This window comes from Canis lupus, chromosome 4 (assembly GCF_003254725.2).
Source record: "Canis lupus dingo isolate Sandy chromosome 4, ASM325472v2, whole genome shotgun sequence".
Taxonomy (NCBI): Eukaryota; Metazoa; Chordata; class Mammalia; order Carnivora; family Canidae; genus Canis; species Canis lupus.
The window spans coordinates 85,223,783-85,247,026 of NC_064246.1; the positions used below are offsets into that span (position 1 = coordinate 85,223,783).

Below are 23,244 nucleotides of genomic sequence, written 5' to 3' on the forward strand. Positions count from 1 at the left end.
TCTATTTAACCCCATTGCATAGAATTAAATGATAATTTTTAAGTCAATAATTATCCTTTTTGGTGGTATTTCTTCTTCCCTGGGTTGCTGTGTTTCCAAAGGAAATTCTAAATTTTCCTTAAAATCCCTTTCTGCTGGTCCTTTTAGTACTGGTCTACCATCAATTAACTCATTCCTTTTTTTTTTTTTTTAACATATTTTTTCTTACTTTTTTAGAGTATTCCCACTGAGAGTAGAACTCTAATTTGAAGGATTTTTCTTGTTTTAGTAATGAATGATGCAATTTAACTGTCTCCTGACCACCATCTTATCTGTTGAAAATCAACTGTCTTATTATTGCTTTACTGTAGATTAGTTTATTCTACTTTAATTGATCTTTCTTACTTAAAATATTTTTTGTATTAAATATTCAAAAGGTTAACTATGGTGCATTTAAGAGGCACTTACTTTTTTAAAAAATCTGTTTTCAGTTGTAAAGAATTTTTTAAGCTATCTTTTGTTAGTTCTAGAAAATTTTGGTCAGTATTTATTCAAATATTTATTTTCTTTTGTTTCATCATTTATTGTGCAAAAGCATGCATGTTAGGTTTTTTAGCTATGTACCATAAATCTATTGTTCTTTTTTTTCTGTGTTTAATTATTTTTTATCTCTCTTTTTTTTTAACTTGTATATTTTATATTGAGCTACATTCTAGTACAATAATCTTTTCCACTGTGTTTATTCTCTAATAACTGGTCTATTAAACCTATAAATGAACACTTCACCACTGAAATACTTCAGTTATATAATTCTTTCTTGATTTATTAAATATACATTATTTATATCTGCTAAAATCTCTTTTAGTGCATGTGCTCTTAAACATTTATCATGATCATTTCAAAACCCCTTTGTAATAACTACTGTCAATATCATATCTGAGTATTTTTATTGATTTTGTTTCCTTTTTGTTTTTAGTAATTTTCCAGTTTAAAGCATGCTTTGGAATTATTGATTGAAAATTATGTATAAATACTTACAAAAGTCCCTGACTATGTCATCTTCCTCCAAAGAGAGTTATTTTTTGTAGATACATAGAATTTTGCTTACCTAGGTTAGTTAGATTCTCTTAGAATTGCTTTGTGTCAACTTCCCCTTACTCCTGGAAAGAAGCTCTTACTCCTAAACACAATCTTTTCCCTAGTGTCAACTGAAATATTTACCAGTTCTAATTCCTAGTGTCTACTGGCTGCTGAAATTTCTATTAGCAATTTTGTCATCCGGCTTTGCCTTGTGTTGGTTTCTTGGAGTCTCCACATTGCATGCGTGTGTGTATATCTGCAATTATCACAGGAATATTGCTTCACATTTTGGCACTATTTCTTGACATTTCTTCTTTTTAAGACTTTGTTTTTATTTGAGCTACTGTGCCAGCCCTGAACCCCAGCCTCTGTCTCCACAAACTAATTGCTGCTTGGATTCTTTCCCCTAGCACCACAGATGAAAAAAATGCCCTGAGTCATTGTCAATATAAAAATCCACTTCCTTTCTCTCAAGGATCATATCTCATCTGAGCCTTTTTACATTCAATACACTCCAATGACTTGAAAGAGTCTTTGTATGTATATTTGATAGCTGTATTCTATGGGAGAATTAGTCATCTACACATCACCATCTTGATTGGAAAGAACCAACCCACTGAAGTTTAGATCGAAAGAACATGGATGATAAATGAATAGTATGTCAATTTGATATGCAGTATGGTTAAATTGAAAGTACAAATTCAAAAGATAGCTGGAATTCTCAAATTAACTGTAATACCTGCAAGTTATCAGTCTATCATATTTTTTCATCCTACTTTGTTGAGATAAAGTGTGTTTATTTAATGTTATGAGATTTAGTATATAAAATAAGAGTAACAGAAAATTATTATATATCTATCCCATTAAACAGGATATGAATACCTTTAGGATATATTCTTTCATACAAGTTAATAGCTATAAGTAAATAAGGCTGTGACACTCTTCTAATTTTAAAGTTGAGTATTGAAATATTTAAGATTGTCTATTTAGTAACTTACCCGTTATAAAATGTCAATCATTTTATGATTTGTTTTTAATCTATTTGGCTGTAGGCTATGGCAAAGTTATAGATTGATTGCTTTTCTTTTGCTTACCTGCTTTGTATGGATTTGCATGCTTATGATAATAAGCATAGAGTTCTTAGAAATTATGTGATTGTTACTAATTAATCTTCACAAATCATTTTTTTAATTCTTCACAAAATATTGGAAAAAAGTAGGAATGTTCTTCAATTAAAATTCACAAGTTTACAGTTTCTCAGCTTTTTATGAGTCATATTTATGAATAAAAGTGAGAGAACGCCAAAGAAAAGTGGCCGACTTTACTAGTACTTTGGAAAAAAATTCTTACAGGATAATCAGCTTTGTAGTCATGCATATTGACACATGGTAACAGCAAATGTGTTAGCATAAGCAATTTTCTTTTAATGCTTTTTATTTTTTTAGGTTAAGCAATTTTAAAGATACTATTCCAGAGTACAGTGGAATTCTACTATAGGACAGTTGTCCTTTTAAATGTGTGGCATTGTAATGTGCATTCAGATGGCTATAGTATTAGTCATACTTTATTTATATAGTAAAAATATTTCAGCCAGAGCTTTACATAATTATTAATGATCAATATTTAATACAAGTTTTTAGATGCATATATCCCAGATTCCTTGTACTTTTTTTTTTTTTAATTTGAGAGTAGCGTTTCCAATGTAAACTGCAACTGCTGCATAAAGCAATTTAAAGTAGAGATTTAGAAACTTTCTGGTTAATCTTATCTATAATGTCAGACATCCTGGATAAGTCAGATATCACACCCTAACCACTTACGTGTCAATCAGTCTTTCCCCAGAATCATCTACAAATAAATACTTATCTAATATAAATAGTCATTTCCTGAATAAATACTATTAATGTAAGAAAAATATTAATTAGTTCAAATAAATATAAGTATCAAATTGATTACAACTTTTGTAGGCTGAGACCCAGGGTTAATTTTAAGGAATGATTTACCTACCTATCTTAAGGAATGACTGATCTGGCAAAGTTACTGAAGCAAAGAAACAAGGTCTTTTAAAAAGCAATTAGAATCAATATTATCCTGGGGGGGGGAAAGTGTATAGCAAGGGGCTAGATTCAATAAACCAAATGCCCCTTTGTCATTCCGATCAAGTCTTCCTTTCTTAAATGTGCTTTATCTAATCATTAGCATTTCATGATACAGTCTAAGAAATTATGTGAAAGAATCACATATGGCATATGAAATTATAGTGTATTCAGAAACAGAAATATGAAATAATGATATCTGTATCTCTCTGCCACATAAAATTACATAGTCTTAAAACCAAAGTGGATAATTACAGCACCATTTAAAGATGTGTTTGAAACTGGCTAATGAGGTAGAGTACAACTTACAAATTACTCATGTATATTAAACCTAAGAAAGACAAAAAAAACCTAAGAAAGTAAAAAAAAAAAAAAAAAGTGCTTTTATTTTAGGTACCAAATAACTTGGTACCTAAACTTCTTAAATACATACTGTATCACCTCAAATCTCAACAAGTCCAATCTTCATATCCAGGCATTTAAATCATAATTATTTCAATATTTTTAACTTTTCCAAATAAGAGAAAATTCTACCTAGAAATAATTCCAGTCATCAAAATGCTATAGATCCTGTAGTAGACATTTGATATAACAAATTTTTCATTTAGGGAAAAAAAACTGGGGCACCTGCATGGCTCAGTGATTGAGCACCTATCTTTGGCTCAGGTCATAATCCCAGGGTCCTGGGATCGAGTTCTGCCCTCCTCAGGGAACCCGCTTCTCCCTCTGCCTGTGTTTCTGCCTCTCTCTCTGTGTCTCTCATGAATAAATAAATTAAAATCTTTAAAAAAAATTTCTCTCCACACACTTTCTAATGTTTTCCATGAAAGTTTTCTAAGACCAGAAATTTAGGTGCACAAATTACCAACATTTTACTTTGACAGTAATTAGCTTCTAATGAGAAAAATAAACTTCCATGTAAAGGATGAGGGTAGACAAATTGTGGTGAACCTCAATGCTCATTTCTGCATGTTAGAAAAAGTTTGGCTCAGTACATATGACTTAGCACTAGGGTATAAACTGACAACGTCTACCAAACTTCAGAGTCTCCTTCTTTTTAACACAGTCACCTCTGAAGCTGGTGAGCTTTCACTTCTGCATGTATATCAAGGTGCTCTCTGTCCTCCTGATGCTGAAACAATAGAGAACATTACGGAAGTCAAGTTTCCCTTCTCTTGGAGATCTGTTGTAGACCTCTGAACAGCCTAAGTGTCATACTCTAGAATAATGAGGGTTTAGGGAATTACATATACTCTGCTACTGATATAATTGTATGTTTCCCCCAACAGACTTTATATTTTTGCATGTGACTTAGTGGTGTCGTGCCACTTGCACAAGTGGAAAATTGGCAAGCTGATGTTGTGGAAGTCCAGAGGGAATGTAAGGCAGATTGTAGGCTCCAGAAGCTGGCAACTTAACTTGTTATCCCTAGAAAAGGGAGGGAGTGTACAATTATAGGAATTCTTTGGGGATGTTACTAGAGTTAGGTGCCTGGTATGAAACCAGGGCTTGCTCTGAAATGGAAAATGGAAAACTTCACTTATCAGTCAACAGAAACCACATCATAGACACCGATGTTAAGAATTGACATGAAGAACTCAAACAAACTGGGGGAAGAGATTAGATACAACTGAATGCAGAGTAGGTAAATTGGAAGACAAGTCTGAGGAAGCCAGCCAGAATGCATAAGAGAGGCTAAAGATTAACGAGTAAACAAACAAAAAAGAAGGATTAAAATACATAGCAAAGGAAAACAAATCTTCAATGTATAATAACAGGAGTTTCAGATGAAGACAGTGAAGAGAATGATGAGGCGATATTTAAAAAAACAAACAGTATACTATGAGACATTATGCCTTAGACAAATAATCATAAGACATCTCAAATGTAGTGGAAAAATATTATCACCTAGATGTGTTATGATGAAGTTCAGAATTTGAAAACCAAAGAGAAAGGAATTTGACACACTGTGAGCATCTCATCGACAACAATGGATTACAGATGACAATAGAGAATTGTCCTCAAATTGGATGAGATGAAAAATAGCTATTACTCTGGAAATCTTTAACCTATTTAATTGCATTAAAATGAGGATGCAATAAAAATATATGTTAAAAAGAATGAGTTCACTGTTCAGAGAACTTCACTGGAAAACTGCTGAAGGTGTAGGCTATTTATTGAAACCATTCACAACATTCATTCTCATTTGTCTCATTTCCCTAGAAAATTCTGTTTGGAACAGAATTTTCCTGACTTCTCATCTTCAAGTACTTGATATCTCTCTTACCTGCCCTGGTGTATTCAATCATTTGTTCACAATTATCCATTTTCTCCCTGCCTTTGACATACTTTCCTATAAGGAGAAGATATTTTTCCCACCGAATTTGGGATTGGCCAGTTAATTTGCTTTGGCCAATGGTATGTGACATGTCATGGTTTGAATCACATCTGAGCTCATAACGAGCTTGCATGGTTTGGCTCAATTTCTCTTATTCTTTGCCTTCACTCTGATAAGAACATAATCTAGAAAGAAGCTACTTTTTTAGTCTAATGAGAAAACACTGGTGCTTAATGATGAACACCCTAGAGCCCAACAGAACTACACAAAACCAAAGTTCTTGGATAATGTGAGAAGAAATAGTTTGTGATTACAAATTATTGAGACAGAATTAATTTTTAATGCAATAGAAACTAATAGACAAAATTAGTATGCATTCTATAGTATATCTTTCTAGAAGCTAGATTCTGTTACCATCACCACTACAACAAATTATATGACATTTGTGTTTGAAGAAGCAAATAATATAAAGTAAAACTTGTAGGATGCTAGAAAATGACTGTGCTCTCCTTTGGTGAGCATTTTCATGGGATAATTTGGAAGGTAGAAAATGTACTTAAGAATCCATGCATCCAGAAAAGAGGTTTTAAGAAAGAATGTCTGCTGTGTGAGTTGATTATTATAAGCTGCATTTAATAAGATACTACAAGAAAGAGATGAGTATAGAAAAAAAAATGATCTCTTTCCAACATGAAAGAAAGGAGGGAAAAAATTAAGTTTCATAACTTTTCAGGGCTGAAAATGCAAATTTAAAGGATTCACCGAATAAGTTAGGCTCAGAGCCTTAAGGACAGAAATCCTCATAATGATTGCACAGAATAATTACCGAATTACCATGAGCCATGGGCATTCTTTTCCTTTCAAATAGGGACTTTATTTTTATTATTTTGTCCTTATTTATCCCTGATTATATGTTTAATTTATGGAGGCCAAAAAATTTGTCCTTCTAAATCAATGGTCTCTGGATCAAGAGACACACTCTGATATGACTGTATCACATGATTTTGAAATTTAAGTCTGGTTCCATTGTTTAAAGAGTTTTGATGGTATCAAGGAGGAGATAAATGGGTTTCATTTATTTTTTAATGATTTTATTTATTTATTCATGAGAGAGACACAGAGAGAAGCAGAGTGATAGAGGGAGAAACAGGCTCCCTGTGGGGAGCCTGATGCTGGACTCTATCCACGGACTGGGATCACACCCTGAGCGGAAGGCAGACACTCAACTGCTGAGCACCCAAGCGTCCCAAGAGGTTTTATTTATAAGATGCACACAGGTGTTTGTGACTGGAGGATGGACTGTGAACAGATTGTATTGTTTGTTCACAATGATTAGTTCCTTCCCCTCTTTCCTCATGTTTCCCTGTGGGTGGCAAATATGTCCCCACTACTTTAACCGTGTGCTTTGCCAATGATTTTGCCAACGAATATGCCATATTTGCAGGGAAGCTTTAACTGCACTTCAATGATTTCATTCTATGTTCATGATCTTGCCTCCTCCCAGTGGTTGCTTATTCAGGTCATCATATTCTGGAATGAAAATGCACTTGGATCTGAGCCTATCCCAACAGAGTGATAGTTTAATCATAGTTTTCTTCTGTTTTGTGTGTATGTTATGTGTGCATGAGCATGGGCATACAAAAAAGGTGGTTTTTATTGAAGCATGGGACACAACCCTTTAGACAGAGCTCCCCTGGGATGGTGAAGAGTGACTCATTATGTGCTTTTTAGTTAGTGAGAGTTAGGGATGGCTTAAGTTTGTAAAAAATTCAGAAGCAAGGCCTGCAGGACCATGAGGAGTTAGCTGCTGTTAAGATGAGGCCACTTACTACTGTCTAGTAAAACTTTAGCCATGAGACCCTTCAGATATATATATCGGTGGGCCATATGTTTGGAGGATGATTGCTAACACAGAAGTTCAGGTAGAGTAGAGATAGATGAGTAAAGATCAAAGAGATTTCCAAAGGGATTTGATATGCTAAAGAAGACTTATGGGATACTGGAGGTCAGGCTAATGTCAAGCTAAGGTTGCTTTTTGCCTCCAGCAAAGTATTAGCCTGAAGGTCACTCTGCCTGCCTCAAGTATATGTCAATGTGCTGCAGTTTGTAAGGATCTTTCATCTTTTCCTACATTTCTTTTGTCTTTGTTTTCTGCATCATTTCCCCTGAACAATTTTTGACCCTTAAATCTTTAAAGTTGCTAAGGGTGGAAGGACTTATCTTCTATAACTTTGTTCTTGCTAAATGAAGGGTTTAGTGATGTCCCTACCTATGAGTCAACATTGGTCAGCTGGGGACTTACACATGGGTGTTACAGAGGTGGCTAAATCCAAGGTAGACTACATGTATGGATCTCTCTGCACAGAAAGGATCATCTGTCAGCTTGAAGTCATGGCACTGAAGGAGCCTCAGCAGCACCCAGCAGAGAGACATGGGAGAAAACAGCAAAACAGAATTAGAGTAACAAAAAGAAAAAGAAATCCAAATAAGAGTCTTTAGATATTTGACCAAAACTCTCCTCCATTTCAGTTTAGTCATTAAAGGAAAGAGAGGAATCATTTAAAGTGCCAATTTGAGTTTTCATGTCCTTTAGTAACCCTGTCACATTTTTGTGGTATCTGGAGTATATGCAAACACTCTGTTTTAATAACGCATAGGTTACTCCTTGAGCTGCAGTGAGACTATCAAGGCACGACTCAGCCTAGGAGGGCCACCTTTTTAATTCGTGCATGTCAAGCTTAATTAAAGATGGCCACTGTATGCTCAGCTAAAGCCTCAATTTGCAGTTTTACATCAACAAGGTGGCTCCTGGGACCAAAAAAAAAAAAAAAAAAAAAAAAAAAAAAAAAAAAAAAAAAGCTAAGGGATAATACCATTAAAGAAGCCCTCTTTGTTTGATGCCTAACCTTAACAATATCCTCATCATGAGGAATCACTGGCAAGTGGGAGCTGACTTGTCTGAGGATGGGGCATCCCTAGATTCATCATCCAATCCAATCATGAGAAAAATGGGGTCAACTATTATTTTCATAAGTCCATAGCTAACCCCATGAAGTCGGGTATTCTCTAGCTTTTAAGGGGCAATTTTGACATCTTGACTATACAAAATTGGTCAAGGCAATAGCTGAGTTGTACAATTGTTGGGGAATCCATCCCGTTTTCCAGCTGTTCAAATAATATGCCCATGGGGTCCTATTATTATCCCCACAGAGTAATAAGCATGAAGACTGTCTATACATGAGCTACTGTGGCAATTTCTCTGAAGTGTACCTCAAGTTGTGTAGTTAAGGCGAAACATTCAAAGATAATCAAAACTGGAATATAGGAATCGCAAAGGTGTGTTATTGAAACATAATTTTTCTCTCTAAAATTACCCTCATTTCCAGAGATAGCTAAATCAAGACTAATTCTTTGTAAAAACAAGTGGAATTTTAACAAACTTGGCCTAAATATTTACATAAGCTCAGTTAAAATAGTGATTGACCATAAAGATCTTTTAAAATCTGCTGTTCTGGAACTTTTTATAAGGAATCTCAATTGAGGGGATCCCTGATCCCTGGATGGCTCAGCAGTTTAGCACCTGCCTTCAGCCAGGGCATGATCCTGGAGTCCTGGGATCAAGTCCCGCATCAGGCTCACTACATGGAGCCTGCTTCTCCCTCTGCCTGTGTCTCTGCCTCTCTCTCTCCCTCTCTCTCTCTCTCTCTCTCTGTGTGTGTGTCTCTCATGAAAAAAAAAAAAAAAGAAGAAGAATATCAATTGAACTTTTAGTACCTTCTTTAGGCCAGAAGCCAAGCTAAATACTGGCTGTCAGACATGCCTGCAATACCTAGGATTTGGGTGAATTCCTCTACTCAAGTCCCCAAATATCCTGAGGCACCTGCACCTGCCAGAAGTGACATTCTTTACTCAACTGGTAAGGCTGTTGAGAATTCTGTAAGCAAGTTTTCAAGCCATTTCCAAGGGCCTTTATGGTTCCATAAAGTCAACCTTGGTTCCTTAAAGCTATCTGGTCATATCTGAGTCTGTGCATGTCTGTCTCAAATATGGCATCCCAGTCAAAACCTTGATAAAACAACCAATGTTTCCAATTGGTGTCCTGTTATAAGGAGAAGAGATTCTTACTGAACTTACACAAATAACTCTGTCATGATAGAAATAGTTAATAGTTAATGACTTGATAGGAGATTGTGAGACTTTGAGTTTCAGAGGGCTCAAGTAGGGAGAAAAGTTAAATGTCTCAATCTGTTCACATATGAATACTTTACCACATTTCTGTTAAGACATAGATATTTTAGGAGAAAATTTATTTTATCTGGAAAAGCAAACGTTAGAGTCACAAGAACTATAATCATCTTCCTCAATTCATTTAGGCCCATGTAACCAACTTTATTCAGGTTGAATGCAGGTTCTAGAAATCCTCACCCAGTTTAGTTTTATGATTTTAAAATATCATTTTTAAATAACAAATAGCCGTATTTGTTAAAAGTCCTTTTTGTGAATCTGGGGCACCTGGGTGGCTCAGTTAGTTAAGCATCTGACTCTTTGATTTTGGCTCACGTCATTATCATAGGGTAGTGAGATCAAGCCCCACATTGGGCTCTGTGCTCAACAGGGATTTTGCTTGAGATTCTCTCCCTTTGCCCTCTCCCTGTTCATAGACACATATACTCTCTTTCTAAAATAATAAATAAATAAATAAATAAATAAATAAATAAATAAATAAATAATACATTTGTGTGTGTGTGTGTGTGTGTTTATTATTTTTTTATGGGAGTTTGATTTGCCAACATATAGTATAACACCCAGTGCTCATCCTGTCAAGTGCCCCCCTCAGTGCCCGTCACCTAATTAAATAAATCTTTTAAAAAATAGTCCTTTTTATGAATCTCCTTGATGATGAAACATATTTCACAAGAGTATCAGAACAGTAAGTATAAATGACAAAAGACTCAAAAATGGACGTGGTTAGAAATTTGATATGAGAGTTCATTATAATGCATTTGACAAGGACATTCAGTTATATGACACTTCAATCATCAGAATATCAAGTGATGACCTTATACTAGAACATAACACCAAATAAACAAGCCTAATTAGTCAAAGAGACATCATTTACAATTCAAATCCTGAGGAAGTCTGTTAAAACCCTTAGAAAATTTTTAAAGCACATGCCTGAATAGGGTGTCATACCATCGAAGACCTGATAAAGACAAAACATAGAAATTAGCTTTTCTGGGCAGATAAAGAAAAAAAAAATTGTAAAGAAATTTTGTTTCTTTATCTGTTCTTAGTTTTTCTTATCTGCTCAAAAAATTTCATTATAATGCAATGTAGAATTAAATATTTGCTGTTGTGAGCTACTGAGATATTTTGATGATTAATCACATAAACAGCTAATAAACATGCTATATCTGTTATTTTTAGAATTATCACTGTGTCATATATGTATATATTTTTTACCATATATATCACTCATTTTCTCTCTCCCTTGTAAAAAAAAATACTCTTGATAAGGATGAGGACTTGTGTCTGTTTTGTTTGCTGTATTCCTATTACCTGAAATTATGCCACTATAAGCTAAGTGACATTTACTGAACAAATTGACAAACCTAGGTTGACCAAGCATTCCATATGGGTGAGTACAAATTCATAAATAATGAAGAACTTTTAAAGAAAAAAAATGGAATGTGGCAGAAAAACAGATATGAACATCAATTTATTTGGTTTAACAAATAGATGAAGTACACTTCACAGAGCACTTAAGAAGCACACCCATGTGTACCCTGGGACCTGATACATGTCCACATGTAGAAAATGGCAGGCACTGTCATGATGGACCATCAGTGTGAAAGTAGATACCTTGATATCCTGAAGTTTTACAAATTGATTAAAGGCTTATATGCTGTTTTGCTTTCAAAGAAATTACAAGAGTATTTCATGGCATTTGTAGATGGAAAGATTCAAGAAACATACATTAAACATAAAATGATCGTGATATTACTACATACACATTATTTAACAAAAGACATAAATTTCAGGAAATGACAAGTTATCTGGTATCTTAAAAACTTTAAGAGTAGTAGGGGTGCCTGAGTGACTCGATTAAGCATCCAACTCTTGATTTTGGCTGAGGTTGGATTTCTGGGTCCTGATATCAAGCCCTGCTTTGGGTTCTACACTCAACCTCAGAGTCTGCTTGAGATTCTCTGTCCTTCCCAGGCCCCCGCACACACTCACATGTTTTCTCTCTCTCTCAAATATATAAAATATTTAAAAAATAATAGTGATACTAATTATATATAATTTATGAGGTTTTGTATCAAAATCAGAAAAGGTAGGAACATATGAAATTATTGAAATAAAAGGAAAGGTCATCTTTACAGAATGAGGATAGAACAGTGATAAACACCCAACTTTCTTTCTAGAACAAGTTACCGTTTTTAATAGGACAGAAACAAACAACTTCAATACACTAAGAAAAGAACACTCAAAGTTTCTGATGTAAATATATTTTTGTTGAAATAATTACAAATAAAAACAGACTCCATGATCATGTGTAAAAGGAGATATAGGAAATAAATGAGGAGTTCTAGAAAACTGAAGATGCTTAAATTAAAATCAGTCTTGGAAGCAATGAATATCAAAAGAACCAATAATATTTAAAAAAAACTGATCTAAAATAACAAAAGTAGGGAAAAAGAAAAATATATAGTAAACAAGGAGACAGATATGTGGGAGAGGACAGGGAGGGAAATTATGAAATGTGAAGTGGTAGTCATCACTTCCCAACCAATAAAAAATAAACGTTTAGAAAGAAAGCTTTTATGATTGAAACAGAAAATACTCAGGACTCACATTAAAACATCTTAACATATTCTAATATTAAAACACTATCCAGAACTAAACATATATTGGTAACATATATTAGAAAGATCAAAATAGGGGCCCTTGGGTGGCTCAGAAGTTGAGCATCTGCCTTGGGTTCAGGGTGTGACTCCAGGGTCCTGGGATCGAGTCCACATCCCTCTGCTGTATCTCTGCCTCTCTCTCTGTGTCTCTCATGAATAAACAAAATCTAAACAACAACAAAAAAAGAAAGTCTAAAATAATTATTAAAGTTAGGAGTGAAAGAAAACAACTCATCTAACACCATTAAATCAGTGACTATCCTCATCTCCTCACAATATATGCTGGTGTCAATGTGGAAACCTTGGTTGGTTTGGGGGACGTTTTTATATCACACAATCTCCTATCAAGTCATTAACTACTTCACCCCTCAACAAAACAGAAATTGCTTTTACCATGAAGGATTTTTTTTTTTTCAGAGACTCTTTACTGCTACACAATTTGGATAGAATATCCTTCCTAGCTGATGACTAATAAAACAATAGCTAAGGCTGTTCTCTTGCAGTTTATATAAATAAAACCAAAGTTCTTTATTATGAGTGTACTGGGGTTGCACAATTATTAGATGTGATTATATTTCATAAAAGCAGAACTACATAGAAGGCAGTACAATGACTGCTTTGCTTACTAAAGAATTTTAAAAATACCCACATTTTCAAAACAAATATTGAATGACTTGATTTTTTTATACATGATCTATTTTCTAGCAGGTATTGTTTAAATCAGCTCTTTCATTATGTCAATTAGTTCTATGATCATATCTAGGACATTAAATTTTTAAGTGTATAAGTACGTTGTACCTATGTAGTATATGTGGGATATATAGAAATATATCTATCATCTCTCTCTCTCTCTCTATATATATATATACAGAGAAAAATAATAATATATAATAAATAATATAGTGATATAGCGATAATATATTATAATAAATTATATTAAAATATATCATTATATTATATATTATTACATAATATATAATATTATTTTATATATAATATATTATTATATAATCTATTTCTGAGAATTGAATACATGATCTCTCTGACTCTCTCTGATTATCACTAATACATAAATGGAATGGACAGACGCCCCATACGACATAGGTTTGTTACACAGTCGCACAAAATGTGGGAGCAAATACGTGTATATGCTTAGATGCGTGTCTGAAAGTGCACCGAGGTTTTTCATCCTTTTTCATCCTCTTGCAAATGTGTAACGTTACATAGCATATAACCTTTTTATGAACTTGAGCAGAGTACTCTGAGGTATATTTTGGCAGCCATAGAGGTGCTGATTAGGCTGTGCTATAAATTATCCAAGAGGGTTATTCTTTTTTCCCAGAGGGAGTAATTACAGAGTGAAAATAATACGAAAGGCAAAAGATCATTCACCATGTATTCCAAGATTCTAGGAGTTATGACCTTCGTTAATCTTATTTAGATAAAAGTGCATTTTTTTCCTAAATAGTAAACTGACTCCTATCCAGTTGAGGCTGTTAGTCAAAGATTTACATCTTAATTCGGACCCTTTAAAGTTTCTCCCAAGTGTTCTTCAAGTCTATAAAGAAGGCCAATTCTCATAAATAACAGGTAAATAAAGGTTCATATGCAATTATTATTATTCAAGGATGATAATACCTAATAATTCATGGGCTGTTGGCTCTCAGCTTTCAGAATTCTTTTTTTTTTTAGCTTTCAGAATTCTTTTTTTTTTTTTTTTAAACTTTCAGAATTCTTAAAGGTAATTCTATATGTTAGATGCCTTTGTAAGCGGTATTTGCATTTTTGTTAAAATTAGTATTTAGAGGAAGGATTTCTGATATTTTTCTTATTTTAGGATAATTCAATCTATTTATCCCGTGGTTAATTACACAATACTAAAAAATGTGACACGTAAAGTTATTATGTTGAATTAAAGTTACAACGGTACATGTGAATGTAGAGTTATGGTAAACTCAAAAATTAATAAAACACTTAAGCATTAAATGTATACTAGACCCTTTAAAAGGACCCTGGTCCCAAAGATCTTGGTTTCTGTAAAATTGTTTAATTTCTGGCAAGACTGTTTTTGATATTCTTTGTGATCTTTATTATCAGAGACATCCATCCAAAAGTCATTGACTTAATCTCCATTTATCCTAATTCTAATTTCCTCTCCTGTTAATTCCATAATTCTCTCACTAAAATATCACCTTTTACGCACACACACACACACACACACACACATAGAGAGATTTTATTTTCCAAATTGCTAGTATTTTATTCATTCTCTTTATTGATTCATCTTTTGATGGCAACTTGGCAACTTGAGTCGTTTCCATATCTCGGCCTTGTGAATAATGCTACAATGAACATGGTAATGTAGAAATTTCTTGGAGATTCTAATTTCAGTTCTTTGAGATATGTACCCAGCAGTAGAATCGCTGGATCCTATAGTAGTTCTTTTCTTTTTTTTTTTTAAGATTTTTGAGGAAGCTCCAAACTTTTTCATAACTGCTGCACCATTTTACCTCCCCAGCAACAGTATACAGGGTTCCAATTTTTCCACAAGACCACTGACATTTTTTTTTTATCTTTTGTGTTTGATAGTAGTCATTCCACCAGGAATGAGGTGATCTCTAAATGTAGTTTCGATTTTCATTTCCTTGATAATTAATGATGTTGAACATCTTTTTTATACAATTGTTGGCGATTTGTAGGTCTTCTTTGGAGAAATGTCTTCTTAAATCTTTTGCCAGTTTTATAATTGGGCTTATTTATTTATTTATTTTTTATTTACTTTTTTGCTATTGACTTTAAATTCTTTATATATTATGGAGATGAACCCCTTATCAGAGTTATGGTTTGCAAGTATATTCTCCCATTCTTAGGCTCCCTTTTCATTCTGTTGATTGTCTCCTATGCAGTACAGTAGTTTTTTTAGTTTGGTATAGATCCACTCATCCATTTTTGCTTTTGGTGTCTGAGGTTTTTTTTTTTTTTTTTTTAAGATTATATTTATTTATTCATGAGAGAGACAGAGAGAGAGAGAGAGGCAGAGACACAGGCAGAGGGAGAAGCAGGCTCCAGGCAGGGAGCCCGACGTGAGACTCGATCCTGAGACCACGGATCATGCCCGGAGCCAGGGGCAGGTGCTCAACCACTGAGCCACCCAGTCATCCCACAATGCCTGAGTTTTTGATGTCACATCCAAAAAACAATTGCAAGCTAATGTCAAGAAGATTTTCCCTATGTTTTCTTTAGGAATTTTATATTTTCGAGCCTTACATTTAAGTTGTTTCATTTTGAGTTTTATATATATATATTTCAGGTTTTGTTTTTTTGTTGTTGTTTTTTTGTTTTTTTGCATATGCATATCCACTTTTCCCAATACCATTTGATGAAGAAACTGTTTTTCCCATTGTTTACTCTTGAAACTCTTACCAACATTCTACTGCCCTTGCAAGGTTGGGTTTACTTCTGGGCTCTCTGTTCTGTTCCATTGGGCCATATGTCTGTCTTTATGCTGTGGCATACTGTTTTAATTACTGTAGCCTTGTAATATATTTTAAAATCAGGAAGCTTGAAGCTTTTAGTTTTGTTCTTTTTTTCTCAAATGTTTCATTGATTCTGCATCGTTGGAGTTCCATATTCTGAGATATTAAGTCTATTTCAGTGAAAAAGCACCATCAGAATTGTGCTTGCAATGCATAGCATTGACCTAGTCGATGGCTGTAAGTAGTATGGACCTTTTAACAATATTAAGTCTTTCAATCCTTAAACATAGGATGTCTTTCCTTTATTCACATCTCCTTTAATTTCTTTCATCGATGTTTTGAATTTTCGAGCACACAGTCACTTCAGCTCATGGGTTAAGTTTATTTTTTTAGTGTGTTATTCTTTTTAATGCTATTGCAAGCTGGACCGTTCTCTGAATTTCCTTTTGGATGGTTTATTAGTGTAAAGAGACACAGCTGATTTTTGTATTTTGATTTTGTATACCATAACTCTACTGAATTTGTTTATTCTAATACTATTTTTTTAACTCTTTAAGGATTTCTACCTATGAGATCTTGACATCTGCTAACAGATAATATTGCTTCTTCCTCTGTAACTGGATTCCTCTTTTTTTTTTTTTCTCTTTCTAACTTTTCTGGGTAGAACTTCCCAGTACTGTTTTGATTAGAAGTGGAAATACTGGGCATTCTTGTCTTCATCCAGATCTTAGAAGGAAGCTTTGTAATTTTCCATCATTGGGTATGATTTTTAAGCTATGAGCTTGAGCTTATTGTTATGGGCTTTATTATGTTCAGGCACCATTCTTCTATACCTATTTTTAAATAAATAAATATGTATATATTTAAATATATATATATATATGGCATATATTTTGGTATTTTATATATGTAAAATAGATATATAAATACATATAATATAATATATATAATATATTTGGCATGTGTTTTCCTAAGGAGCCTCACCGTATTTATTCTCCTGGAATTTATAGCAGTTTTTAGGGCCTGGCTCTTGATTCAGTCCTTGGAAGTTCTAAAAAATATCCTAAATGTCTTTTGATTTATAAATAAATCTTATCAGCTATTTCTAGTTATTAGGTGACTTTTTTTTTAAAGATTTTATTTATTCATGAGAGACACACAGAGAGAGAGAGAGAGAGAGAGAGAGGCAGAGACACAGGCAGAGGGAGAAGCAGGCTCCATACAGGGGGCCTGATTTGGGACTTGATACAGGGTCTCCAGGATCATGCCCTGGGCCAAAGCTGGGGCTAAACCGCTGAGCCACCCAGGCTGCCCATTAGGTGACATGTTAAATGTAATTTACAACTCAAAAATTTTCAACTTTATGGAAGTGTGTAAGTTGAAATACTAATATGCTCTTATTTGTCTAATGGGGCATAATGAATGGGAAAGATGTAATATACTTGCAATTCTTAGAATGTATCAATAAGTATTAGTATCCTCTTCCAGGGGTATGGTTTCTCTTATAAGATGGGACCTAGATGTTTCCTGGGACTTGAGTCATTTATGACCAACTTACACAGTTTTTTGCAACTTTCTTTGTAAAAACAACTGACTTTGTAACATTACCACCAAAATAATTCTGTGATTTGCTTATTTGTCTCTGTGAACTGAGACTTCTTTTGTTTACAAATGTGTTATCAGCTGAGAGTCCTTTGGGAGGCTTACAAATTTGTGGAAAGTTGAGCTGCAACTTAGAGACTTTAGCAACCAGAAGCTTGGCATCCTATCCTTTCTACTTCAGGCAAAAAAAAAAAAGGAGACATATGTTGTAATTTATTTCTCTCTCTCTCTCTCTCTCTCTTTCTTTCCTTTACAGAACAATGTCCTATTTTATACATAACTGCCTGGGAACATTTTGATAATTACAGAGATTCTAAAAGTTATGGCTTTTTTTCCTGATACCAGATTTGTGCCGAGATTAGGTACTTCAACATGAATTTTGGAAACAGGACTCTCGTCAGAAGCCCCTCCCAACATTTCATAGCTTTGCCACCAAAGAGAGACTCGAGTTCTTTCCTAGTTCCAGTTCCAACATTATGGGGAATATACTCTCTTTGGATCATTGTGAATCAACTGCCTACCCTTTCACAAATCAACTTCAAGCAGAAAGGTGGAGTCTTGTAGAAATTGGGGCCCCATACCCTTCAGAGGTCAATTAAATATATCAAGATGGGTAGAATGTTTAGCAATGTGACAAATCCTGATAAAAATACATGATTAAGGTTAGGGGAACATGTGTTTCCCAGAGGAGGTCTACCCAGGAAATGCTAAGTTTGTGAGGACCGGTGAACTAAAAATTAATGTCAGGTAACATCACAAATGTTAATCACAGAGAACTGAGAAAAATCTCTGTTGAGTAATGAATAAACACAGATATATAAATCAATCTTTAGTATCCACATATAGCACTTTAAAACATACAATTGTATCTTTAGAATAAATCTGAGTAATCCATATATGTACCAGGTATATTAATTTAAAAAATATTATCATACCATATCTAACAAAATTCTGGTTTAGGAAATTATTTTCATGCAGGTTCCACATTCACTTATCTATATAGTCTAATTGTATCCATGCATAGTGTTAAATCACCATTTAGTCTTGGTTGAAATTCTTATACAATTACACTTTAATTCAAGGTTCCTGCTACGTATGTTTTTATTTGAGAATTTCTATGATAAATAAATTGTTTTAATAGATATGTTCCTAATTTGTCAGTAAAATACTTGGTAATGAACATTTATGCTTCTTAATATGTATTTCACAACTTTCTATAAGGGAAGATTTATGAGCTCTCTCTGAATTTAGTATCAGAACAAACTGATTTTTTTTAAAATTGTTCAATGTAAACATATAGTATCAGGACATGCCGAAAAATATATTTCTGCATATGAGGTCTTGAGATTTATATAATCAACAGTATTTTAATATATATAGTCTAAAAATTAACTCAAACACAAATACTACATCATCTTATGAAGTCATTATATTTATCTTTCTCATTCTTTAATTTTGTCATTATTTTTTATTAATTTTATTTTTTAATTTTTAAATAAATTTATTTTTATTGGTGTTCAATTTGTCAACATACAGAATAACACCCAGTGCTCATCCCGTCAAGTGCCCCCCTCAGTGCCAGTCACCCAGTCACCCCCATCCCCCGCCCACCTCCCCTTCCACCACCCCTAGTTTGTTTCCCAGAGTTAGGAGTCTTTCAGATTCCGTCTCCCTTTCTGATATTTCCCACTTATTTTTTCTCTTTTCCCCTTTATTCCCTTTCTCTATTTTTTATATTCCCCAAGTGAATGAGACCATATAATGTTTGTCCTTCTCCGATTGACTTATTTCACTCAGCATAATACCCTCCAGTTCCATCCACGTCGAAGCAAATGGTGGGTATTTGTCTTTTCTAATGGCTGTGGAATATTCCATTGTAAACATAAACCACATCTTCTTTTTATTAATTTTAATAATTTTATTTTATTTATAACTTTATTATATAAAACCACTTCAAAATCTTTCCAGAAGCTGACCTAGAATACATGTTAATTAAATGCATAAATACATTTACTGTCTCTTTTTGTCAGGAACCTATACATTTTACTAAACTTAAGTTTGTTGATTGGAATAATAATCATATTTACAAATATTCTATATTCTTTTATCTATTATCAATTTGAATTTTAAATTTTGAATTTCAAGCTTTTGAACTCATATTTTTAATTTCACATGCTTCTTGGAAGGAGAAATGCATTGGGTATTACACTAATACTTAAGTAATTTAGTTTTTGCTTAACATAAGAATGCAAATTTGCTCTCCCTTATCTTTTTTTCTATTGCTGAGGGATGTAGAGCTAATAAAATACTTTATATTAAGATATCTACAATTTTTTTCATGTAGGTTATTTTACATATATTTTAAAGTGTATGTTAGTCTAGTATTTCACTACTAATCAATTTACTAATATTTAAAATAGAAAGCACATCCAGGGATCCCTGGGTGGCGCAGCGGTTTGGCGCCTGCCTTTGGCCCAGGGCGCAATCCTGGAGACCCGGGATCGAATCCCACATCAGGCTCCCGGTGGATGGAGCCTGCTTCTCCCTCTGCCTGTGTCTCTGCCTCTCTCTCTCTCTGTGTGTGTGACTATCATAAATAAATAAAAATTAAAAAAAAAAAAAAAAAAATTAGAAGCACATCCATTTTATATACTACTTAATATGATGTTCATTTGAATGCGTGGTCTAACCATTTTCATGTATTTTTCTTGCAAAACTATTTTTTGTGAACTATACTATCATCAAATAATTTTAATATGAAATCTTTTTCAGAGCATTATCAGCTGTATGTTCCTGAATCAGCTCAAGTTGGTTCAGCTGTTGGGAAAATCAAAGCAAACGATGCAGACACTGGTTCAAATGCTGACATGACTTACTCCATCATTAATGGTGATGGTATTGGAATATTCTCCATATCCACCGACAAAGAGACCAGAGAAGGGATCCTTTCTTTAAAAAAGGTAAAAAGAACATACTTTTCTCTGATTTAGGCAATTTACCCATTTTTCCATGAATGATCCATGTTGGTATGAACAATCCATATTGTCAGCTCACTAAAATGATAAAATATTTCCTTTTTTATTGGCTATGTCTACTATTTTGGAGCTGCTCTTAGAAAAAAAAAATATATATATATATATATTGTGGGAAGATCTAACGTAGAGTATACCATGAATGTGCCCACCATTTTTGTTTCCAGATAACAGCTTTATCATGACTGCCAGTTCTGTTAGTGCCATTCTTCTATGTTGTACTAACCTAAGTAACATTAAGAGTTTTTCTAACTAGCGTAAAAATCTTTATCATGTTAGCTAACACTCACTGGGAGACAAGGTTTTGTTTGACAATCATGGATTCATCAATATAGCTTTAGTGGAACTATTAACCCCCTGATTCTTTTTATTGTGAAGAATTTGTTAGTGGACTAAATATATCTATCATTTTTTTTTTATTTTAGGAGTACAATATTTTTATGTCCTTATGAAAATTAAATGGAACATAGAAAATTATCAACAAAGGATTTAAATATGTCTCCTAATGCAGTGTGCCTTAAATGTTGAATAATTTCAGCTTGGAAATCTAGTAACATTCAGATCCCTGGGCTTTACTTTTTACTTTTTTTTTTTTTTTTTTTTCTCAGAAGACTGAAGTGGGCCTGAAGAATTGGCCTTTCTTAACAAAAACTCCAGATGATTCTACTGTAGGATATATTCAAAATACAGGCTGAGAAATTTTATTCTGATGTGCTCCTGTAGATGTTGAAATAATCTGTCATCTATCTATCATCTATCTACATAATTATTTATTTGTGTGTTTTGTATAAATTTTTCTATTTGATCTATATAAAATTGTATTAATTCTTCCAATATCATTTTATGTTGATTACAATTGAGGCTTAACTTGTTTTTGAGTTCCTTCAAAAGGGACCTGCAAAGTAGATTTTAGAGGGTGTAAATAGTTACAGAACAGTAGTCATCACTAACCTATGAAAAATATTGGTGTCTTCACCTAAAATACTTCTCATTTTAATCTATCTTTCCTGAAATTTTAATGAGAAATGTTATAAAACAAATAAATGAGAGGGGCACCTGGGTAGCTTCATAGGTTTAGCATCTGGCTTTGGCTCAGGTCCTGATCTTAGGGTCCTGGGATGGAGCCTCATGCTCACTGGGGAGTTTGCTTGTCCCCCTCCCTCTGCTCATGCTCTCTCTCTCTCTCTCTCTCTTTTTCTCTCTCTCTCTCTCAAATAAATAAATAAATAAATAAAATCTTAACAAAACCAAAAACAAATAAATGAGAACATTATAAAATTAGGATTTTAATTATAAGTGGAGAGACTGAATGTGTTTCTATGCAGATGACTAAAAGGTCAATAGAGACAAAAACTGAGCAAATGAAAGAAAGGATAAATGATATAAAAAGATAGACTAGGGTAGAGATAACCCTGAATAGGATTTGGTCATAAGTGAAAAGGAATAACCCATGATGATCTGACTCCTTCCCTGAGAATCAAACAAGAGTGCAAAGTAAATGGTTGCAGATAAGTTTGTAATGCTCCAGCTGGTGTGGGGAAGTGGGAGAGGGGAGCAGCTCTTGCCTATTGAGCACTATGGTCTTTATAAAGTAGGAAGTTACAGCATATTTGCAAAAAGTTAGGGTGATGGATGGTTTGACTACACGAAGGATCTGAAATGCAAGTATATATCATGGGAGTAAGAACAATGGGGATTTTAGCATCCCACATGGCCTCAGTTAATTTGATGATGTCTGCAAAAAAACAAAGGCAAAACAGCTTATGTGCATATGTGAGAACATATATTTAATTAACATACAATCATTACTTTCAAGATGAGAATTGTTTCAGTTGTGTAAATGGTAGTGTGATATACTCAAAATAATCTCCACAATTAACGAGTTCAAATTGTCTTCCAGTTTTTCCGTGAATTTATGTTTTAATCCAGTTTGCACTTCTTCCAAAATGCTTTCCTGTTTGCGTCCATCTAACTTTTCAGTCCTTCAGATTAAGATTATTAATCTGAGTGACTTTATTTTGCTACATATCGTGCGTAGCAAATAATTGCAATTTGAAGAATACACTATGCAACTCAGTGCATTTTAACTTTTTTTTTTTTTTTTTTTGCATTTTAACTTTTAAGAGGTGGCAGGAAACGGATCAAAAGGTCCTTTAAAATCTGTCCTTTACTTAATCTCTGAGGCAGCTCACCTTAGGCAGCAAGGCACGATTGCTAATCTCCCCAAAGATCAAACTCAGCACTGCTTTCTAAATCGGCTTGCGGAGCACCTGCTCATTCCTGTCCTTATGATTCCTTTATCAGAAAATTGCCAAGTTGAATTCACCGGTCCATGGTGAGGTACATTGTAAATACACTCTGATAACTTTCATTCATTGTTTAATGGAGCCTGACTGGGTGGAAATGGTGGAAAAAAAGATAAGGATGAATGCAAGTTGATGCACTCATTCCTCTGGAAGAAACCTCTGTTCCTGGGAATTCAGGCTTCTCATATTCTCTACTGTGGCCTCCATGTAAATGTTCACTCTTTATAGGACTCATTCCATTTGTTTTCTTTTCAATTCAAGGATCCAACCCTATTGGCTCTCCTGACTCTCAGCAATTATCATCTGTACTATCATTTTCTTTCTTCAAGTGCGTTTAAAAACATAGACAGTGTCTCTTATCTTAAGCCTGAATACTTAAGTTTGGTCTTCAAGTCAGTGAAGAGTAGTGGGAAATATGATCCTT

At 33.8% G+C, this 23,244-nt stretch overlaps 1 protein-coding gene across 8 annotated transcripts in view; it reads left to right on the forward strand.

Moving 5' to 3' along the window:
• Nucleotides 1-23,244, forward strand: part of CDH18 (cadherin 18) — a 953,252-nt gene that overhangs the window by 840,254 nt on the left and 89,754 nt on the right. For all 8 annotated transcript variants that reach the window (XM_049109418.1, XM_049109419.1, XM_049109420.1 and 5 more), the window contains one exon: nt 20,255-20,442. In XM_049109418.1, the coding sequence (XP_048965375.1) occupies nt 20,255-20,442 (188 nt within the window). The remainder of the gene's footprint in view (nt 1-20,254; nt 20,443-23,244) is intronic.